Genomic DNA, 23,075 nt, shown 5'->3' on the forward strand with positions numbered 1-23,075 from the left:
GCAGAAAAGGAAAAGAGAAAGGAAATCTTGGCATAACTCGAAGGGGGCAGCTGTAGGTCTTCTCTGGAGCTTACCCAACCGAAGGTGCTGCTTGCTGCGATTTCCCAAAATGTAAATGAACTGGGCTTCATCTGTTCCCCATTTCAGTTCCCCTGCCTCATACAGGTCCTGAAGGGGAAGAGGTGGGATTTAACTAAAAGAGGAAACCGCAGGAGACAGAATTCACCAGCCAAGCCACTCAGAACTGCTGCCAGATCCCTGAACATGCCCTTAATTGGTAGCCTCAGGACATCTGCATACACCTGTACAGCTTTCTCCCTTTCTTTCTGGGGAAACTCCTACTCAAACTTCAGGGCCCAGATTAAATGTCCCATTTGTTCTCAAAGCACTTCCTGATGTCCCTAGGCAGAGTTCTCTTTCCTTCCCTCTCTCTTCTAGGTTTCCTGTTTCTTTATAGCTTTGATCTAGTGTATATTATAATATTTATATGCTTTGCTTCCCACTATGACATGGGCTCCTCAAGAACAGGAATTATGTCTTACATTCTCTGTATCTACTGCTGCAGTGTTACTGGCACATAGTGGGAGCTCAAAACACCTGGAATGTATGGTATATCCACAGGGAGGGTGTTTGTGTGATTAATATATGCCTGTCTCCCCAGTACTGTCCGATTCTGTTCATTTAGGCTTCCCCAACGCTTGGCAGAATGCCTGGCACACAGTAAGTGTTCAATAAATATTAATTAACTGAATGAACAAATGAACAAATGATGAAAAGCTCCAAAATACATCTCACCAACTTTACATACTGTGTACCTTTGAAAGCTAACTTAAGTCCTTTCTTCAACAAAGCACTGTATAAATGATGGCTGTGAGTCAGTTATTTCTGGCATCTGATGCAAATTACTCTGCCTCCAGCCCTTCCCTGCATGCCCAACCTCTCCCCTCTCTCAGGGCTGCCTCGCTGTGCCCGGGGACCTCCACTGGTGCTGATTTACCTGGACGTCCTGCTGCACCAGGTCCTCGCTCACTACATCATCCTCCTCCCTGGTTCCCTGGGCAGAAAGACAAGGAACACATGGTTCAGATACCAGAGCCAGGACAAAGCCTGGATGCCAGTGGTAGAGACAGGGAGGACTGGGAAAACCATGGTGGCCCAGAGTGTCCAGGAGAAGAGACTGACAGCAGCCACTGAATCAAGACCACAGCACCTGGGAATTCCCTGGTGGTCCAGTGGTTATGATCTGAGCTCTCACTGCTGAGGGCTTGGGTTCAATCCCCGGTTGAGGAACTAAAATCCCACACGCCACGCAGGGCAGCCAAGAAAAAAGAAAAAGAAAAAAAAAGACCACAGCATCTATTTTGCAGCAAATCACAGGGCCCCTCCCACTGGCTTCTCCCTCATCCTTGGAGCTTGGACCAAACAGAGGAGTCCTGAGAATAACCAAGGTCTTCCTAGGTGCCTCCACCCCAGAGGAAGCCTTGTACTGAGAACATCTCTGAGGATAGGACTCCTGCCACAAGTCCCGGCATGGTCCACGAGGCCATCCAACAATATCACAGGGGTCAAAAGTCTGCATATTTGCATTCTGTTAGGGGCTTAAGCCAAGGAATTCACCAATGAGGATTTGAGACTGGGGGCCTGAGATCTGAGCTCACAAGCTGTGAAGGCACCAAATCCTATTTGTGTTCCTGTCACTCCACCCACACCCAATGCCCCATCAGACAGAGGGGGATACTCATAGGGGCCAGGGGCCAGCCATACTGGGCTCCTAGTTATGTGGGCAGAGGTCAAGCCTATGCTTATCTCCTGTTCCCCCTGAACTGTGCGTTTCACGATCTCAAACACCCTGGTTCTCTTTGGGAGCGAGCCTAAGGAGACAGAGCTGGTACGCTTACAATCCGTGCCATGTAACCTCCTGCTAGATGTTAGATATTGAGGAGGCCACATCTTTGACTCCAAGATACAGGCTGGCACGCTCCTGTCCTGAACATGAGCTTTGAAAATGGGGGCAAAGGCCACGCTTTCCCACTCTTGAAGATCATCTCCTGATAATTCCGCAGCTGCTTAATACCGAATGAGGATAGTTATGGTAACAAGAGGAAAAGAACTGGGAGCGGCTGCTGTAAGATGAGGGGAGGGAGGGCAATGAAAGAAACAAAGAGGTGGCTTTATATATAAACCTTCCTAAAAGTTTGGTCCTTGGAGCTGGACTTGAGATACCTCAGTGCCTGTTCCCAAGGGGCTGAGCAGGGAGAGGAGAAGCAGCAGGGTGGGATGTGTACTCCAGCCACTGCAGTCGTGCAGAATGCAGGCCTGCTGTTGCCAGAGCTTTCGATTATTCAAAAGAATCTGAAGATCTGGTTTTGGACCAAAATCTCCCTAGTTTTAAATGTTAGCAACTAACTCAAAGTGTTTTTTTAAAAAAAACGTATGTGGGGGGGAAATGAACAAAGGAAGAAACCCAACTTGGGCAGGCAGAACTCAGCCACGGACACCAGTGTGCAGCATCTTTATGCTCTTTTTTATGTCATCCGTGGGTGGGAGGGAGTAGCAGGGCTTGGCTATGGGGGAATGCCACGCAGGCAGCTCCAGAGATGCTATGACCCCGCTGGCGCCCCTGCTGGTGAGCTCAGGTAGGTGCAGCGGCTGGGGAAGCCATGGCTGGAGAGAGGCTGGAGAGGAGGGGGAAGGGGTACGTGCGGAGAGAGGAAGGAGGACACAGGAGCACAAGAGAGACAGGGTATGTGAAAAGAAATGCAGGTCACCTGCCTGTGCGAGCCACGGGGGACAGAATAGACCCTGGACGCTCAGATTCCACACCCAGGTGAGCCAGAGAGAAACCATCTCAAGTTTGAGGATAAGATGGGCAGAGGAAGGGGGGAGGCCACAAAACACCAAGGAGGACTTTACATGTGAAGAACCACCAAGGAGGCCCTCACGGGCCACCCTGTTTGGGAAAACAGGGAGAAGGTGCTCACAGCCCCCTGCACCCTGGCAGAGAGCTCAGGGAGGGCCCCAAGGTGGACAAACCTGCAGCAGGACCACGAGCATCTTCTGGAAGTGACCAGAGGTGTCCCCAATGACGTCAGCCTCCAGGTCTCGCTCGTAGGCTGCGGGGAAGTAACACAAGCTCTAGCCCCATCCCCAGGACACCCCAGGAAACCAGGATAAAAGTCCCTGCTGCCCCTAAAATGATCAGATATTTGTTACAAATCCCAGTCTCCATGACAGCCATGGCAAGACCCAGGGTGTATTTTCACAGTCCTCTGTACTGACCCACGATGTGATGAGATGGAATCTGCCCAAGTCTCTCTATCCCCACCTGTGCTGTCCTACCCCAGACACCGTCGTCGCTCACCTGGAGAGTGGCTACGGCCTTCTGACTGTTTTCTCTGCTTCTCCAATCCACAGCAACATGGGTGACTGTCTTAAAGCCCACATTCATCGTGGGCGCCTCTGTTTCCCACTGAGCTTGAAATAAACACTGTCTCTCTCTCTTGGCCTACACGGCCCTGTGTAATCCGGTCCTGCCCTCTACTGCTCTAGGCTTGCACTGGATACCAGGCTTATTCTGCTCAAGGGCCTTTGGTCTTGCCATTCCCTCTCCTGGGTCTTCTTCCCCACTCTGTGTACAACTGGATCCTTCTCATTTCCTCCCAAGACAGGCTTCCCTGACCACCTGTCTGAAGCACGTCCTCCCCAGTTAAAGCCGGATGCCTGTTCTCTGTTTCTTTCATAACACTTCACCACAACAAGTCACCGTCATGTTTATTTGTTTACCTGTTTATTATCTGTATCCCTCATTACCTCATTAATCTACAAGCTCTCAGGCAGGAACTATATGGATGCCCACCGCCATATCCTGAGAACCTCGCACACTGCCCAGCACAGAGCAGGTACTTATTGGATGGATGGACAGAACAGAGGGAAGGAGAAAAAAAAGGTGAATGGGTAGAGTCTTAGGGTCCCTACTCTTGTGATCACCTTCATTATGCATCTGAAAAACCCTGAATGGCCCCTCCTGCTCTTCTCACCATCTTTGTACGCTGCCACCAGCTGGTGGATCTGCTCGTTGGTCCGCGAAGCCAAGATCTCAATGAGGCACTTCTCATCGGTACCAATGCCCTGGGAGAGGGGAAGGGGCATGTGAGTCAAGGGTTGGGATGGGAGGCCACCAGCCCCGAGATGGGAACCTGGGGTGGTCAGAGCAAGGAAACCCGCAGCACTCAGGGTGCCCCTAACACAGCTCTTAGGCACCAAGCTGGAGCTGCTGCCCTGAGATGGGGTTCTAGTGCCACCTCTGCCTGAAGCTTGCTTTGTGACTGCTCATTTAAAAACTTTATCTTTCTGCACCTCTCTTTCCTCATCTATAAAATGGAGATGATACTAGTTGCTCTACTGAACTCACAGGAAGAATGAGAAGGTGATAACCTCTTACATGGTTACGTTTATTAGTTAGAAACAAATTCATGTTTACTAGCTCATCTGAGGCAAAGATCATAGCACTTTATAAACTGTAAAGTGCTAAGTACACTCGAGGGCATTTGGTCTCCCGCCGCTTGGTGGGGAGCGACTGTCTACTTCCACTAGCCTGGGCTGCCCCTGAGATCCTGAATACACCTCCTCAGCCGCTCCTGCCCTTTCCTCTCCAGCCCACTCTGATCAAACCAAATCCTCTCCAGGCTCTGGTCCCAGCTCGATCCTCTCATCTTCTGTGACGCCCTCTCCAGCCACCCCGAGCCCAGGGCCTGTCCTCATGACCTCCTTTAACATGCCCTGGCCCTTTGGGTGTTGGACACAATCTGTCTCCACTTCCCTGTGTCCTGCTTCCTCGGGACTGTAAGCTGCTGGGGTGGGCGTGTGGGCCAAGGGCCCCATTTCACAGGGTGGGCCTCACACCGACACCTGTCCCACCTCTGTCCATCTGGAAGAGACCGCGGCGCCCCTCTGGGATAGGATTTGGGCAAGCTGCCTCCAAGCAGGGCACACACGCGGGGTGGGTGCAGGGCTCACTGAACGCTTGCTGGAGAGGTTGGAATCTCCCATTAACCACGCCCCCAACCCTTACACACGCGCAGACCCACACTTCATACCGAGATGGCGTCTTTAATTTCTTTGGCATCACTATAGGCAGGTGGCCTCATGAGACCCACAATCAGTCGTTCAAACTTCCCTGTCAGCTCGTACTTCAAGTCTGCAATGAGGTCCTGGTTGCGGGGCAGAGGGAGGAGGAGACAGAAGAGCAGTTATACTGATAAGGATTACGTTTAATGAGCACTTACTCTGTACAGGCACTGGACTAAGTAATCTCACTTAATCCTCATTGGTGAAGGTACATACTATCATCAGCCTTCAGAAATGGGTTGAGACATCAGGTAACCTCCCCAGAGGCACGCAGCTAGCAAAAGGCAGGATTCAAGTCCACAGCACTGTGCCTCTTCCTCGCCGTTGTCTGTTTACTTGTTCGCTGTGTGTCTCTCCCACGGTCCGTGAGTCCATAGGGTTGACACCCTCAGGTCTTATTCACCTGTGTAGCCCTAACCCCTAACACAGTGCCCAGCGTGAAGCAGGTGCTCTAGATGTTCCCGTGGCTGAATGGCCCCTGCCTGAGAGGAGAAGAAAGGAGGGGACTTCCCTGGTGGCGCAGTGGTGGAGAATCCGCCTGCCAATGCAGGGGACACAAGTTTGATCCCTGGTCCAGGAAGATCCCACCTGCCACGGAGCAACTAAGCGCCACAACTACTGAGCCTGCACTCTAGAGCCCATGCGCCACAACTACCGAGCCCACGCGCCCGCAACTACCTAAGCCCTTGCTCCGCAACAAGAAGCCACCGCGATGAGACGCCCACGTACCACGATGAAGAGTAGCCCGCGCACAGCAACAGAGACCCAACACAGCCAAAAAAAAAGAAAAAGAAAAAAGGAGGGCGGAAGTGCCAGCACAGAGGCTGACCTGGAGTAAAATACTCACAAAAGGCCCTGAACACACAGGTGAATGAAATCATTCACCAACTGCCCCCCCATCCCACCCGCCCTCTGGTTGCCATGGTTACCTTGCCATAGAGGGACTTGTAGTTCTGGCAGATCTCCTGCCTCTGCCTGTTGCTCCGGGAAGTAATCAGCTCCAGTATGGCCTCCTTGTCACTGCCTAGAAGAGGGGAGGCACCCGTCACCCTACCCCAACCTGCCTCCAGGAAGCCCACCAGGGCTGTTCCCTGCAAGTCCTCAGCATCAGCCTTCTGCTCACGTGAGGCAGTGACCTCGGAGTGGGGAATCTATGGGGACCTGACAAGCCACCACTGAGAGAGATCCTAGCACATGTAGTATCTGAGCTCAGAGGGCCCGTGATCTACCTCCTCATCACACGGATAAGGAAACTGAGGCCCAGAAAGGAGCAACAATTCACCCAAGGTCTCCCAATGAGCCTGGCTTAGAAAAACCCAGGTGTCCTAACGCCCAGGACAGGGTTCTTTCAGTGAGAGGGAAAAGAAAAGAGAATAAGCAGCAAATTCAGGGTAGTGCTTACCCCCAAGAGAAAAGACAGAGTGATGCTATCAGGAGGGCGACCCACCATGGAGGTTTCAACTATATGAGGAAGTAAGTGCTATTTCTCAAGTTGGGTGGCAGGTCTATGGGTAAAGTTTCTCCTACTCTTTAGATCTTTTTATTTGAATAGTTCATTATAAAATTATAATAATAAAAAGAGGAGACCAAAGAATGACCGAGTACCTCTCACCATCCCACCCCACCGCCCACCAAAAGGGCTATCCTTTTGGTATGGGGACACCCTCAAGCCCAGTTGAATCCCGCTTCTCTTCCTGAGGGCCCCACTCCTGGTGGCCGAGCACCCACCGAAGCCCTTCATGGCATTGTACAGAGTCTCGGCATCCTGGCTGGCGTCAAAGTCGGGGAAGTCGTGAATGGAGCCCCGGTACTTGGCGCCCTGTGGAGAGAAGAGCAGAGGGTGAGGTGCTGGCCCTGAACGGGGTTCCCAGCCCTGGCCACAGGATAAAGGTCCCCGCTGTCCCTAAAATGATCAGATATTTGTTACAAATCCCAAAACTCAGCCTCCATAATGGCCACGGCAAGACCCAGGGGTGTATTTTCACAGTTCTCTGAAGAGACCCAGGACGTGGTGAGATGGAATCTGCCCACTTCTCTCTATCCCCACCTGCACTGTCCTACCCCAGACACCGTCGTCGCTCACCTGGAGCGTGGCTGAGCTCCCTGCCCCTAAAATGGAGCGCTGGCTACAGAAAGCCCGGGCAAGGGTACGGAGGACTCTTCCTGTACCTCCTGCCACCGCCTGCCCCAAGGGTGGTGCCATTTCCCCATGGGAGGAGAGCTCGGCCAAGCCCCCGGCTCTGCACCACTTTCCCAGGAGCCGGGAGAGATAAAACCCAGACTGAGTGCAGGGGGTGGGAATGATTCCTGCAAAAGTAACCAGAGCCCCACATATGTCTATGGCACTTTACGGTGTACAAAGCCCTTTCACCTCCACGAGTGTGATTTTAGTGTTTTGTAGAAGCGCTTCAGATGATCTCTATCACGGAAACAAAGAAACCAAGCCCCACAAAGGGAAGCCACTTGCTGGGGTCACACAGAACCCACATCTCTCTCCAGTTCCTCTTTGCTCTCTAGCTCCAGAAACCTTGCAGCTGCCAGCTTCTGAGGGTGGGGTCCTGGCCCAGGGTGGGGGGCCCAGAGCCACCCTCAGAATCAACACCCAGATGAGGTGCTGCTCTTCTGGGCCCAGTAAACTGAGCCATGAACTGGCATCTGAGGACAAGCTGGCTGGGTCCTTGGGACAAAGGCGGGGAGAGGCAGAGCCAGAGAATCTTAGACATCGAAGCTGAATGCACAATGGGCTGGTTCACAGAGAAGTCAGATATGGGTCAGCCATGGGGCCCCGGAGAGCAGCGAGAGCTGGGATAGCCGTGGATACCAGAGCCCAGGGCACTAAGCACACAGTGCAGTGACAGGGCACTTAGCCTGTGCCAGGTCCCATGCGAAGGGCCGAAGATTCGGGGAGAAAGAAGACCCGAGCCTGACTTTCATGAGCTTCTGACCCAGTGGAGGAGAGAGACTAGAACACAAATTAGCATAGAGCTCGTAATAAATACCCCATGACAGAGGCAAAGCGACTTGGGAAAACAGTGGAGGGCAATTCCAGGTGCATGAGGGAACCAGGACAGGCTTCATGAGAGGGGCAGGGTGGCTCGCATAACCGTGCCTAGAGCAGTAAGAAGTGCACGGCAGCAAATGAGCCTCCGACCACCTCCTGCGTCTCCTGGCACCTGCACTGCAGGACCCGGCCTGGCATTTGAACGCTCTGTTGGTTTATGTCAGCCGTTGCTGGCTCCTCCAAGGTATGCATGCGTGGGTGCAGGGTTGCTATTTAAAGTTCTGGCAGGGAAGATGACCAGAAAGGGACACGGCCCTCTTCCCACCACCCGTGAATCCCCTGCAACCTGATCACACCGCTGGGCAGAGAAAGAGAGAGTAACACACGCCAGATACCCAGACCAGAAAAGAGATACTCCCTTTAGAAAGCTCCACGCGTATCTGTCTTGATGTATTCCCAGCAGCTGGCTCAAGGCTTGCCACAACTAGGCACCATTTGTTTCCTAGGTGGATAGGTGTACGGGCAGATACAGGACTGTGAACATACCCTGAGCAATCAAAGAAGACTTCCTGGAGGAGAAGGCTAAGCTGAGCCCTAAAGGATGAGCAACAGCTGGCCCAAGGGGTGGGGGAGGGAAGGAAAAGGCTTCATACAGAGAAACAGCATGGCAAAGGCCTGGAGCCAAGAGCATACAAGAACAGTCAGGAAAGCAAGCCCAGATTCTTCAGGGCTCTTGCGGATGCCCAAAGTTGCCAAGATCGTGGGATTGTAAGTTGGCAGGAGGGAGGGAGGAGGAGAGGGGAAGGTTGGAAGCGGAGCCCCCAGGAAGAAGGGAAGAGGTCCCAGAAGTAAGCTGACACCTTCTCTCCTGCTTCTGCTCCCCCCTCTTCCCTCCTCACCCAGTGCAGTGGTTGAGGCAGCATTTGGGGCAGAGGCTGCAGCTGAAAGATGAGGCCATGCCATGCTGGAGGACAGGAAGTCCAACTGCTATCACAAGGCTGGATCGAAACGCTCCCTTAGGGCTTCCCTGGTGGCGCAGTGGTTGAGAGTCCGCCTGCCGATGCGGGGGACATGGGTTCGTGGCCCAGTCCGGGAAGATCCCACATGCCGCGAAGCGGCTGGGCCCGTGAGCCATGGCCGCTGAGCCTGCGCGTCCGCAACGGGAGAAAACGCTCCCTTAGAGGTGGGCTTGGCCAGCTGCAAGTCGGTCTCTCTCCCATGTGGCTCTTTGCACAACAATAGTAAGTAGCCCGTCAGACTAGTTATCCCAGCACCCTGCAGGATCACAGCCACGGGGAGAGGGCGGCGCAGGGGGGCCCCAGCACTGGTCACATTTAGAGACGCAGGGACAGTCCTTCAAATCACCCAGGTTTCCCATCATTGGTCATTCTCACACCAACCTGGTGAATTTACATCTCCCAGTGCCACCTGCACAGCTGTCCCCACTTCTCCACCTCACCCTGACTGCCTGCCACTCCTCTGGCACACAGGTTCCTGGCCTCAAGTACCGGCGAGGGGAGGGGAGAGAAGCGGAGAAAGGACTTTCTACCCTGAAATATTCAGCAGGCCCCAGTGCCAGCTGGTGAGCAGCCTGGACCCCAGGCTCCAGCCAGGCTGCTGCTAGAGCAGGAGTCCCGAGGCCGCTCGGGAACCTAAGCCACATGAGTCAGAGAGGTGGCTGCCCAACCAGGACTCCACCTGGAGCAGGCCTGACCCAGGCCTCCCCACCAACACCTGCCACTCTCGCCCTGTCCCCTAAGCCTTCAGATACTCACCTTCACGTCAAACCCAGAACATCCCTGTGAAAAGAAGGCCACAGAGCCATGCCTCTGGGCCTTTCTATGACACCACACTATTTCTTTATGACTTTGGGCCTCAGGGTCCCCCCTTCTGGAAGGAGAGAGGGAGAACTGACACAGAGATCACAGTAGAAGTAACTGGGGGTGGCCTGGACCAGAGAAAAGAGGGAGTGGCTTGTTCTGTGCCTCTGTGTGTGTGTGTGTGTGTGTGTGTGTGTGTGTGTGTGTGTGTACACATGTGTGCACGCATGTGTGTGTTGGGAAGGGGTACACAGGAGCAGAGTTGGGGTGCTAATAATTGGGAGCATTAGACACAAACTTCAGCTCAGTGGAAGGAAGACCTTTCTCACTCTTCCCTAGCACAGGCAGTACCCGACTGATCCAACTTCGATTATTCAAAAAGTGATACACTTTCAGTGGAAACTGTACTTCGAACTGTACATTTTGATCTTTTCCCGGGCTTGCGATACGCTGTAGGGTCCTCTCTCATGAGGCTGGGCTGCAGGGGCAAGCCGCAGCTCCCAGGCAGCCACGCGACCACGAGGGTGGTCATCTAATACACTGACGGCGATTCTGTACCCAACCATTCTGGTTTTCACGTTAAGTACCGTATTCGATACATTACATGAGATATTCAACACTTTATGATGAAATAGGCTGTGTGTTAGATGATTTAGCCCAACAGTAGGCTCCTATAAGAGTTCTGAGCACAGTTAAGGTAGATGAGGCTAAGCTCTGATGTTCAGTGGGGTAGGTGGATTAAATGCATTTTCAACGCATGATGTTTTCAACTAACCATGGGTTTACTGGGAGGTAACCCCACTGCAGGTCAAGGAAGACGTGTATTGTCTTCAGCCCCCTTCTTCTTTCCCCCGACCCTTGCTCTCCAAGCATCCAAACTGCTCTTACTGCCCTGCACACGCTACGTTCTCTCCCCTCTGCCCCTCTGTCCCAGCATCCCCTCTACCTAAAGCGCTCTCAGCCCCCTTGTTCTTCCTCAAGTAGCTCTCTCCAGGCAGCTTTTCCTATTTCCTCAACCTGCGTGCCCCCAGAGCTCCTTTACTGCTCCCACTAGAGCATTAGCACTGTGCATGGGGGCTCCAACTCATCCCATAGGATAAGGGACCCCCTAAGGCTCTGCCATCCTAGGGCTCTTGCTTGTAGGATGTCTATGGCTGCTGGTCCGTGGCAACAAGAAAGCACAGGTCAGCTAGGCAGACAGCAGGGTCTGGGAGCACTGGTGCAGGAGTCCAAAGATGTGTGCCCTAGGTCCTGGCCACCCTGGTCTCCCGGGACCTGATCTGTCCACTTGGGTCATCCAGAACCCTGCAATTCGAATGCCTCTCAGGAAGTAACTCTGGGATGATTACTCATGGGAAATGGGTAGCAACAACAACTACGCCTTGGATCTTTGTCTATAACCACTAGCACTCTCTCCTGGTCAGAGAGGCCACTTGTGCAAAGTGTGCTCCTCAGAGGCCGACAGGCAGGCCACGGCTAAGACTTTTTTGAGTACTGATCCTACATCATATAACACAATGTGCTCTTCTAAAATTGTGAATAGACATCCTTAAGGCCCTTGTTCATTGGGTGGCAAGTCATGAAGATGGGGACAAAGTTTAGCTATCACTGAGCTCAATCACCTCATAATGGAAACTGGGGCCACAGAGAAGGTAAAGAACTCACCCAAGATCACACAGCTTCTGTATTATGTCTGTGGCCAATAGCTCTACGATTGACATGAGGGACCAAAGGGGCCAAATCAGGGGTCCCTTTGTTTTATTCTCCCTTTTCAACCCCACTGTTCCAGTGACCAGGTCTTTTTCTCTAAGTCCAGCCAACAGGGCAAACCCTGGCCCAGAGCAACACCTAGCTCTGACCAAGGACGGAACCTAATCCTGGCCACACACAGGAGTAAAAGCTCTGATATACCTCAAATTCCACAGCCCAGCAAAGCGCTCAGACAGCATGAAAGACTGGTGTCTCTCAAGCCAGGGAAACTTAATCCCAAATGCATGTGACAGAGAGGACCCAAATCCACCTCCAGAGCAGAGAGGACCCTCTCTAATGCTTTTGCCTATCCAGTATCCATCTCCCTTCCTGGGGGAACCACTCTTGGGCCAGGCAGCTCAGGTGGGACCAGCTCTACCACCTGGATCCAAGTTACCCAGGCCCAGCCAATGAAAACCAAACCCAAGATTTTCCCTGGAATAGTTTGGTATAAATTATGTTGTATCCTGCATGCTGCCCAGGAAGCAGAATGGAAGCCTAGAGCTGCTGCTGATGGCTAGTATGAACAATTAAGGAAGAATGTGTCCAAGAATGAAGCCACCCAGAGGAGGCCCAGTTCACAGAGGCAGGATCCTGACAATATCACGTGGGCCCCTGGATCCAGCCAGACCTGAAGCCCTGCGCTTCTCAGTCATGTGAGCCAATACACCTCCTTTCTGCTTAGGACGTTGTGTGTTGTCATCGGTCACTTGCATCTGAAAGAGCTGTGACTTATTATAATAGGAGCAAGCAAAGCCTGAGAACCTCTCCAGCTCTTTTGTAACTGAAGGTACCAGGGATCTGTGCTGCAGGCACAGTGACTCTGGGAGAAGCCCAGGCCCAGGGGAAGGACTATAGGAGGGGAAAGCCTCCTTACCTGTGCTAGCTTGGCCATGGTCTCGAGTTCTGCAGCAGACAACACTGTGGAGAAAAAAGAAATGCCATGAGATTCCTCTGCACTCTGATTCCCTCCATTCTTTCCCCTAAATTTCCTCAGCCTCATTCCTTTCAAGGGAGAGTGTGCTCCCGCAGCTGTTTTCCAGCTGCCTCCAGCCCTTCAGGTTAAATCACACCCAAAGACCCAGCTCAGGGACAGGCACAGTTTTTGGAGGATAATGGATGGACTAGCCAGTGTCCAGATGCTCACAGCAGGATGGGAAAGACTCTTGGAACCAGGAGAACTTGAAAGAGGGAAAGGGCACGACCACTGACCAGCACAACTCCTCCAGGCCACGCAGGGCACTTTCCCAGATGCTGTCTCACTTAATCCTCACAGCAATCCTTCCTGGAGTCAAATTCCCCTTTTTTATAGAGGAGGAAACTGAGGATGGGGGTTCAGGGAGGTTAAATAATTTGCCCAAGATCATACATCTTAAAACTGAATTCACTATACACGAAATAAACAACAAGGACCTACTGCATAGCACAGGGAATTATATTCAATATCTTGTGATAACATAAAATGGAAAAGAATCTGAAAAAGCTGAATCGCTCTGCTGTACACCTGAAACTAACACAACATTGTAAATCAACTATACTTAAATTAAAAAAAGACCCTGAATTCAACAAAGTCTAGATCCCAGGGTCCATGCCATCTGCACCATGCATGCTCTCTTGCCAAGTCACCAAGAACAGTCCCAGAATTCGGGGCTTAACAGTCTGTAGATGGGCACCCTCAGGGGCTCTGGGTCACCTGTTGCAAATATCTGACGGGCTACGGTCTCTTTAGCATCTACTCCTATTAGGCACTGCTCTGGGCACTGAGGATATACCAGTAAATAAAAGAGACTTTCTAAAACATGTGCTTTGCTGGAGCTTCCTCTATAATGGGGAAAGATAACAAACATATGATAAAAACTAAGAAGAAAAGATGAAGCTTGGCTGGGAGAGAGTGACAAGGGGTGTGATCTCAGGTGGAGTGGCCAGAGGCCTCATGAACCACGTGGCTACCTGAAGGCAGTGAGGTCAGTGTGGCTGATACAGCGGCAGGGAGTGGGGTGGGGACACTGGTAAGACGTGGCATCAAGGGACCAGTGCCTAAGGCCACTGTAAAGACTTGGGTTTTTCTCTGATGGGACAGATCATGGGTGAGGGTGGGCAACTGAACAAACAGGACACACGACCTCACTGAAAGGGGTGTCAGGACACAGGGTCTGCAGTGAAGGAATAAGAAACAAAGATACCTTATCTAAAAAGAAAGGTAAAAAGGTACATTGCTGCTTTGGAAAGGGGTTAGAGAAGGGGGAGCGGGGGAGCTACTGAGCATTCTCTGCAGGAGGGCAGAGAGGGGAGAGCCACAATCTTCTTGGGATGTGAGGAGAAAGAAGGACCAGCGCTGTCCATCGTAGTCAGGACTGCACGGTTTGATCTTTTTAAACCATGTCTATGTATTACTTTTTTAAAGTAAAAATAACAAACTCTATCAGACTTATATCCAGTAAGAGCTACAAGGAACTGAACTAGAACAGAAGGTAGAAACAAAGGAGATGTGTAACCTCAGTGTTTTCCAGCTCTTCACATACCGTCACCCCTACCCCACCCCACCCCGCCAAAGAAACAAACAAACAAACAAAAAAAAAACACTGAGGGGAAATCAGCCCCTGATCTCAGCCATAATCCTGCTCTCTCACTCTGGGGCCACAGGAGACATGTGACACGGCAGGGAGAACACAGGTTTGGAGTCAGACAGACAGACCTGCATTCAAGTCCGTTTTGTCACTTACCAGCTATGTGACCTTGGGCACGTTGCTCATCTCTGAATTCAAGCTTATCTTAAGTACAGAACTGGGGCTTTCCCCTTCCTGCCTTGGAGAGTTGGAGGATGAGACCCAACTTATGTCAAGGCCAGGCCAGAGATGTAAATGGTGGCATTCAGTGTGCTAGGGGGACATTCTGAGGACAGGGTTTTGTCATGTTTACCCATGTGTCCCCACTGCCTGAATACAAGTCCCCCAAACTACAGTCAGCGGACAGATGTGAGATGATGGGCTTGGGAGTGAAGAGCAGAGGGCAGTGATCTGCCTGTAACCGCAGCGAGCTGACAGCAGAGCTTGAGGAAGCCCTGCTGTTTCCCTGACAACCAGGGGCCCTTTGGTACAAACTTGAGCTCTCCTCAGGAAATAGAAACTCCCCCGAGGGGGAGCGGGAACCCACATCTACCCTAGGGTCTGGCCAGGAGCCAGTTCTGAGTTTCCCCAGGTCTGGGGGATGGTATGGGCAAAATACATGTGACACAGCAGGGAGAACATAGGTTTGGAGGGAGTTCCAAGGCCAGCAGAGAAAAAGGGACTGCATGAGGCCCAGGAAGTCAGCTGAGGCCCGTCACCTGCACCTCCAGCCTCGAAGCATTTTCCTTTGGCCTTGTTGCTGGAAACTTCAGCTGCTGGCGGCAGCCCAGGCCCATCTGGACGGCTCAGAGGAGGAGCCTCCAAGTCTTTGGGAAAATACTCTCAGCTCTGAGAGCAGTTTATATGTGCCTCTTGTGAGTGCACGTCTTGTATATACATGGAAAGCAAACTTCCAGAACTAGATGTTCTGACTGCAGTTCAGGGGGGCCAGGCTCCCACAGCCCCTCCTCTGAGGTTTCAGGGAAGCTCTGGAGCTAATCACAGAGGCGCCATCTACCCTGGCTTTACGAGGGGCTCTGATCTCTCCCAGGGCGACCCAGACCACACTTCTCAGGTTGCCTGAATAAATGTTTTATATCCAATGTTTCAGAACCCCAGAGGGCCCTTAACAATTACTTCCAAGCCCCTCACTTTCTAGATAAGTAAAGGCATCTCAGGGAGGATAAGTGACTTGCCAGGCCCAGACGATGGCTGACATCCCTGCATCCCACCCCCGGGTAATAACACGCTGGGACGTTAGGAAGAGGCCGAAAGAAAAGACCCAGGTTCTGGTTCCCAGCCTGCCCCCCCGTAACCTCAGACAAGCTAGGTTGTCTCTCTAGACCTCAGTTTCTTCATCAGCACAATGTGGATAATATCACTCCCTCCTTGGGAAAACCCAGAGTGGATGTGAGAGGCTTTTGTAGGTATCAACCAGGGATTTTCACAGCAAAATCTCAGAATAACAGTCCTAGGAGAGTTCTCCCCCAAGGCCACAGGACTCCTCTCTATCCCCACCCCACCCCCAATAGGCAAGTTTCACCATCTTGGTTGAAATAGCTTCTCAAGACTGGCAGGTATGGCCGCTATACGCCAGTGCCTCTCTCCTCTCAGGAACCCTGAATCTCTCTGGACCTGGATTTCCATGAAGGCTCATCATGGCAGATGATTCCAGAAACCCATTTTCCAGAAACCCATTCAACGATAGAGCTGATGGTGGCCTTGTGCTGCTGTGGCCACCTCCTGCCTCAGTCCTTTAGGCTGCAAGCAATCAGGACTCGCTCCAGAAGGAACACTCTGGGGTAGAGAATACCAGGGCTGGCTCAACCACCACTGCCTAACTATAGCACTGGGGAAACCGAGAGCCAGACAGAAGGTCTTGTCCAAGTCCTCCAGAAGGACCGAGTCACAGCTCTGCTCCCCACCAATTAGTAATTTTGTAAGTTACCTAAATATGAATCTCAATTTCCACATCTACAAGATGCATATGAAGTCCCAAACATTTACAAAGGAGGCAGGGTGGGTGGCATTGTAATAAAGAATGTGGGCTTTGCAGTCATGGCCTGAGTTCAAATCCTGACTGCTCATGACCTCGGGGGAGTTACATCATTTCTCTCTGACTCGGTTTCTTCATCTCAGAAATGATAATCTCATAAGGTTTTTGTGAAAATTCAATGAAGTAAGGCAGGTAAAATACTTAGCATGGTCAGGTTCAGAGTAGATGTTTAATTAGTGGTAGCTTCTGTTATCACAATCACCGTTATTAGAGCAGTGGTCTCCAAAGTGGGGTACTGGGCACAGTGATCCATTGGGGTACAGAATGAGAATATTACAACTTTCTAAATCGATCCTGCCCTTTCACGTTCCATTGTTGATGTTCGCTATACATATATAAAGTTAAAGATGCGTATTAGGGCTGATACAAGTACACAATCAAGAGTTTGGACTTGGGACTTCCCTGGTGGTACAGGGGTTAAGACTCCGCACTCCCAATGCAGGGGGCCCGGGTTCGATCCCTGGTCAGGGAACTAGATCCCACATGCATGCCGCAACTAAGAGTTCACATGATGCAACTAAGGAGCCCGCCTGCCGCAACCAAAAAAAAAAAAAAAAAGTTTGGACTCGATGGAATGAAGCAGAGGAAGGAGAAGAAAGAGGGGAGAAGAAACACCGGCATAAGAAAAAGCATTTCTGTTCTCAAGATGTAGCCTGTGGGCTTTGGTGGAAAAGAGCATACTTCTGAGAGGAGAGAGGAGATGTTGAGTATTAGGGGGTGAGATCAGGTGTGGAGGGTAAGGGCAAATTGAGAAAAATTTTATAACCTGGAAGATCATGCAAAAAACAATCACCCAGACCGCTGCACCCCAGGAGTGCCAGAGGGACTCTGCCCACTCATCTCCAACGGCCCCCCTTCGATGCAGGCCCTCTGAGCTCCGCACTCATGGCCGCTGACACCCGTCCTGATTTGTTGCCTTCGCCTTCCACCTCTTCACCCACTACCACACCCTCTCCCCCCTAAACCAGGAATCTCTTCCACTGGCATTTTCTAACCAGCCTTCTAGCAACAAAACCAGTGCTTTTTCAATTCTGGCTTTATTAATACCACCTGGGGAGTTTTTCGAACTTACCAACACATAAGGCCACCCCCAGAGATTCAACAGGCCAGGGATGAAGCCTGGGCTTTGGTAATTCTTGAAAACTTTCCTAGGTGATTCTGCTAACTTTTCTAGGAAGCCAGGAGGGATTTCTCCACCTCTGAACCACAGTGTGACTCTAAAGCCATCTACTCGTGAGTGGCTTGGGTCAACCGTTGTGGATTTATCGTTCCGCAATTAGATGGAGGCTGCTTGTCTCCAAGGCATTGTGAGAAAAAAAAAAAATCTGTAAAAATGCACGATAATTCTTAGAGCCATGCTCATTCTGTCCCATCTGATAAAGGTTCAGTGGACTTCCCTTCCCTTCCCCCACCTCTGGTGGAAAAACAAGTTTGCCTCCATTTGTACATTCCTTTCAACATAAAGGCATCTGCTGGTTCTCTTCTGAGCTGGTTCTAACATCCGCCTGGTCCAGTCACTGATTATTGAGTAGAATAAAATCTTTAGCACATGACCATTTTTATATCTGAGGAATGATTTTACCTTTTCTTTAAAATTATTGTATATGCTTCCTTAACGTACCCTTACTACTAAGTGTGGTTCATAAGGATTGTTGAGTGAAAGGTACTGAGTGGTTTTCATGCTTTCTTTAGTGACTCCCTTGAAAAATCACAGAATAAAAAGGAATCACCTTGCCTACTGGTTTTCAGACTCATTAAACAGCCAGGAGAGGAAATAACTTGAGGGGTTAAGTAACTTGCCCAGCTCATAAAGAAAGTTAGTGATTAAGTAGAGGCTCACTTTTCAAAACCTATTTACTGAGCGCCTCCTGCATGCCCATTGGCAGGAGTTGGGGGTAGAACAGACAATGAGACGGACGAGTCTCCCACCCCAACGAAGCTGACAAATTTTTGTGCAGTGATCTGCCAATTTTTTTGATCCTATACACCACCAGGAACTAAGGGGAAAAAATAACCATTCATCATGATAAACAAACATATACATTTTTAAGCATAAGATTAAAAGCATATATAATAAGAAGTCTAAGTTTCTTCCGGCATCCCAGAAAATCATCTTAGTGCCTCCCAGGTTGTATGTACCCCCCTTTGCAGGCCCCTGGCCTTCAAAATCTAGATCCTTCCCTTTCCCCTTTCCTGATGGCTCCTCCCCCAGTCTGCTGGGAGACACCAAAGACCAGCCCCTCCGCCCTCCAGGACCTGCCTTTAATGAAGCCAGAGTAAATGCCATTCCTGGCCCTGTGCCCGGGCACACCCCCCAGCTCACAGCACTAGGGTTTCTTAGAGAGCAGAGTCTTTCTCTCTCCTGACCCAGAATCATTGATCCTCAGGCAGGATAAGGCCCCAGGATATGGTCCAGGGGCCCCGGGTTTGGAGTTGGACTGGCCTGGGTTGGAATGCTCAGGTCACTTTTGTGAGAGATAGCAAAGCATAGTGTCTCCCAGTACAGAGGCAGGAGCCAGACTGCCTGAGATCAGAGCCTGACCTGTTATTTAGGAGCTGTGTGGCCTTGGGCACATACTTAACCTCAAACGTAAAATGGGGGATAAAAATTATGCTCCCCTCAGAAGAGCTGTGGCGAGCGTGAAAAGAATTAAGACATATCTAGTGCTCAGAAGACGCCCTGGCACACAGGACACCCTATGTAAGTGCTACATATTCTTTCTACCCTAAACTTTTGAGGGCTGAGTTTCCCCATCTGCAAAATGGGCATGGTAACAGCATCTAACATCGGGTTCAGCCAAGGCCTGGGGAGTTAGAAGCGTTCAATAAATAATAAAAAAGACTATTTTACTATTATTTACAAGGACACCCGTTTTGCAGATGAGGAACCTGAGGCTCGGATCACCTGCTTTCTCAAGCACTACACCCTTCTGTGGCACCACACCACAGAGCACTTGATTCTCTGGGCAGGGCACTCTACAGTTTACAAGGCACTTTTTCACATCTCCCATCTTAGAATCTCATGAGGGGGCTATCAACCTCATCCTCATTTTACAGGTGGGGGATCTGAGGCTCCAAGAACCCAAGGACAGGCACTCCTCCTTAGCCAGTCTGGGGGTGGGGTGAGTGGGGAGGGTTCTCAACCCCAGGAGGAAAGGGAGTATGGCTGGATTCCAAACCAAGAAGTTTAAAAGGATGAATAAAGGCACCCTCACCCAAGGCTTCCTCTCCTCTTTTGAGAGGGAGGTAGACAGACATGCTTGCTCGAAAATCAGGGTAGAGACCACATCCTGTGCTTTGTCCCCACCCAGGAAGCATCTTAGAGGGGTTGGGTGGGGTGAGGCTGGTGACACTACTGGACCTCCCTGGAAAATTCTAGAATGGCCATGAAGAAAAGCCAGGCAACTCCAACCTATTTTACCAGCTGGGTGCCCTGGGCACAGCTCTTGTCCTTCTAGAGAGACAGGCACTAAGGCTCAGAGGGGTAGGCGTGTCCCCAGGGCTCCAGGTGGTTAGTGGCAGGGCAGAGGCTGGGACTGGGTGTGGCTAGAGCCTGGTGGCCCAGGGCTCCCTCTGGGTGCTGCAGTGCAGATGGTCCAGACGCTGGCGGCTACCCAACACTGCAGAGCTCCCTGACCCTGTCCCAGGGACAAGCCCCAAGAGGCCAGGTCCCCGACTTCCCAGGGACAGCCCCCTCCTCTGCACATTCACATCCACAGTCTGCCCCAGCAACAGCTGTGACCCTTACCCAGAAACCACAAATATTTTCTGTATCCCAGCAGCCCGCGCCTCGGGAACAAGGAGTGGAAGGCAAAGAAAGATGTCTGAGTGAATGTCACAGCTGCATAGGGGGATAGAGGCCTCTGCCCCACCCTACTCCCACCATCCTAAACCTTAGAACAGTTGAATCCTAGAACACCAGCACTGCAAGGGGCAGCCAGTTCAGCAGACTTCGTCACAGAATGGTAACTAAAGCACAGAGAAGGAAGGGGCTTGCCCAAGGACCCCTGGCACCTGGAACTGTGACCCAGCTTTCCACTGGCCGCTAGGCCAGTGCCCTCTGCCATGGCACAGGGCCTGCCAGCCAGAGGGGCAGGGTCCATGGCAGCTGAAGCTGGGCAGTCATTCACCTCCAAAGGGAGGGCTAAGCAGGTCACGATATCCCATTTGGGTCAGTGGGGCGGGCAATTTAAGGTGTGCTTTGGGTAAAGGGGAGAAGGGGAAGTGAGGGAAAAGGGCAGACCAGGGAACCAGAGTTCTTTTACAAACCCAGAAGCCGTATGTCCAAATTTGGAATTGTTGGGGAAGACCCACCAGAGTTTAGAGAAAAGGAGGGGGAGGGAGGAAGCAAAGGGTGGATCCTCCCAAAGGACCCCCACCCCCACCCCATCCCCTTGCACGGCCTAGCTGGGTAGGCCAGGCTTCCCAGGCCTGTAATCAAGACTTCCAAACCTGTAATCATTCCTTGCAGCTGACAGATAAATCAATTTTCACAGCCATTGTTTCCTCTGAGAGGCTGGGTTTATCAGCTCTGGACTTGGGGAAGGAAACGGAGGCTCAGACAGGGAAAGCTACGGATTCAAGGTCACACTGCACGTTGTTGGTGGAGCTGGGATTCCGACTCAAGGTATTTCACGCCCATGCTCGCATCTGCGGAGTCATCTGAAGCCCCCAAGCTTTGGAAAGGCCGAAACTGGGCTGAGGGAGCGCAGGAAGAAGGGTGGGGCCTCTGGCCCATCACAAGGCCCCTGGAGTCTCCTTTAGAGGCGAGGAGTGGCCCCAAGAGGGCGGGAGGGTCCACTGGGGCCCTGAGGTGTGGACAGCCGGTCCCCCATCAGTATGCACACAAAGACCCCTGCCCCAACGACCACCACTTCAGGTGCAGCGCAGGGTCCGACTCTTCATGCCCTCAGTCTTCGGCTTCAGCTACACCCTTCCCTGCGGGTCCGTCCCCTGTCCAGCTGTCTCCAACCCCGGGCCTTCAGAGTCGCTTTAGTCCCGCAAAGCACGCCCAGCAGCTTGCTTGGCCCCGGCCCAGGTGCCCCCCGCTCCTCCACCACACCCTCTGCAGAGCCGGCCCTCCCCTCGCCTCGCCTCCCCTCGCCTCCCTTCCCTTCCCCTCCTTTCTCTTCCCTTCCCTCCCGCCCGCCGTCCGCCTCCGCTTCCCCGCCTGCGGCAGTGGATTTGCTCCACTATGCTGCGCAGACGCGCCCTGCCCGCGACCCACTCGGGTTCCCGCGCCCTCGGGTTCCCGGTCCCCGCGGCCCCCACCTCCCGCGCCCCTCCCCGGAGCCGGCGGCAGGCGTGGGTCAGCGATGACTGGGCATTTATGGCTCGCCCCCCGCATTCCTGAAGCCCGCCGGAAGGGGTGGGGGTCCACTGGAGCGATCCCGTCTCCTACCTCAACCTACTCACCGCGCGGCGGAAGCCTCCTGTAGGGGACGGACAGACGAGCAGGCGGACGCGCGGACGCGGAGCTCGCTGGGTCAGAGCCCGTTAGCAGCAGCAGCCGCAGCGCAGGGGCGGGCCGAGAGAACAGTCCTCGGCTCCCCGGCCGGACACGTGGCGCGCGGGGCCCAATCGGGCTCGTCCCGCCTCCCCCCCTCCCCGCCGACCCCACCCCCCCCCCCAGCCCCCGCCAAGTTCATTCGCTCCTGGAATCTTAGAATGTCACCAGCCGGGAGGGGCCTCGCCAGGAAAAACTCCGTCTCTGCTCAGACCCCAGACCTGCGACCTGAAGAGGGGAGGAGGATTTGGCCAAGGTCACTCGGCCCGTTCAGGGCTGGAAGTCAAAGCTCCCGACTCCAGTTCTGGACACTGTCCCCAAATTCCTACTGCTCACCAAAGATTTGTTGAGAAACAGAACCTTGAGGCTTGATAAAATTAAGGCCAAGCACTTAATCTGCCTGATCAGATTCTGTCCCTCCACAGCCCCTTCAGGTCTGTGACATTACTTAGCTACTTTCCAGAGGAGAGCCCAGAGAAGCCCAGTGTTTAAACGAAGGTCACACAGCTAGTAAGTTGTGGAGCCGGATTCAAACCTGTGCCAGGTGACTCCAGAGGGGCGCTTGCTCTAGCTTGGCTCAGGAGAGTGCATAGTCCAGAAGAAAGGGAGACAGACCACCAGTTATAATCCGGGGCTCTGGAAAACCATAGAATAATAAAAAAGTGATAAACTCTTTGGGAATCCAGAGGAAACTGAGAATGACTGTCCCCCAGGGGATTTGTAAAGACTTCCTGGAGGAGGTGATGCTGCAGTGAAATCAGTAGTACTTCCCACCCACCCACCCCTTAGAAATTCTGCTTTGATGGAAAGATGGCAACCCTGGGCTGCTGAATCTTCATAGGCAAGACTCTTAGATGCCCTGATTTTCAATTAGCTCAAGCAAAAGATAGGGATGATCAATGCTCTTTCCAAAGGCTGTCTTCAACCTCTCACTAGTTAGAGAACTCTAAGCCTTTTTAGCAAGGGGACCTAGTATGTTCTTTCATCTATACATCCCCCCAACATTTATTGAGTACCTGCTGCATGCTGGGCACTGAGCTGGGAGACCGAAGTGAGCAAATGGGAAATGCTGCCTAGACCTGCCTGCATGGAGCTTCCACTCTTATGGAAGACAGATGGTTAGGTCTTTGTTACAATAAGGTTTAGGCAGTCGGAATCTGGAAACTATAAAGTGCTATGATGGCCACAGCAGATGGATCCCACCTAACCT

The 23,075-nt window shown here is 52.1% G+C and overlaps 1 protein-coding gene across 1 annotated transcript in view; it reads right to left on the reverse strand.

The window, feature by feature from the left end:
* Window positions 1–21,862, reverse strand: part of ANXA6 (annexin A6) — a 52,979-nt gene extending 31,117 nt beyond the window's left edge. Inside the window, exons 1-9 of the mRNA XM_065874869.1 lie at window positions 21,775–21,862; window positions 12,575–12,618; window positions 6,856–6,946; window positions 6,057–6,151; window positions 5,097–5,210; window positions 4,038–4,128; window positions 3,034–3,113; window positions 998–1,054; window positions 75–168 (exon numbers count right to left, since the gene is read on the reverse strand). Coding sequence (XP_065730941.1) covers window positions 75–168; window positions 998–1,054; window positions 3,034–3,113; window positions 4,038–4,128; window positions 5,097–5,210; window positions 6,057–6,151; window positions 6,856–6,946; window positions 12,575–12,592 — 640 coding nt within the window. The 5' untranslated portion in view covers window positions 12,593–12,618; window positions 21,775–21,862. The remainder of the gene's footprint in view (window positions 1–74; window positions 169–997; window positions 1,055–3,033; window positions 3,114–4,037; window positions 4,129–5,096; window positions 5,211–6,056; window positions 6,152–6,855; window positions 6,947–12,574; window positions 12,619–21,774) is intronic.
* Window positions 21,863–23,075: the final 1,213 nt, after the last annotated feature.

The sequence above is a fragment of the Phocoena phocoena genome, chromosome 3, assembly GCF_963924675.1.
Source record: "Phocoena phocoena chromosome 3, mPhoPho1.1, whole genome shotgun sequence".
NCBI classification, from domain to species: Eukaryota; Metazoa; Chordata; class Mammalia; order Artiodactyla; family Phocoenidae; genus Phocoena; species Phocoena phocoena.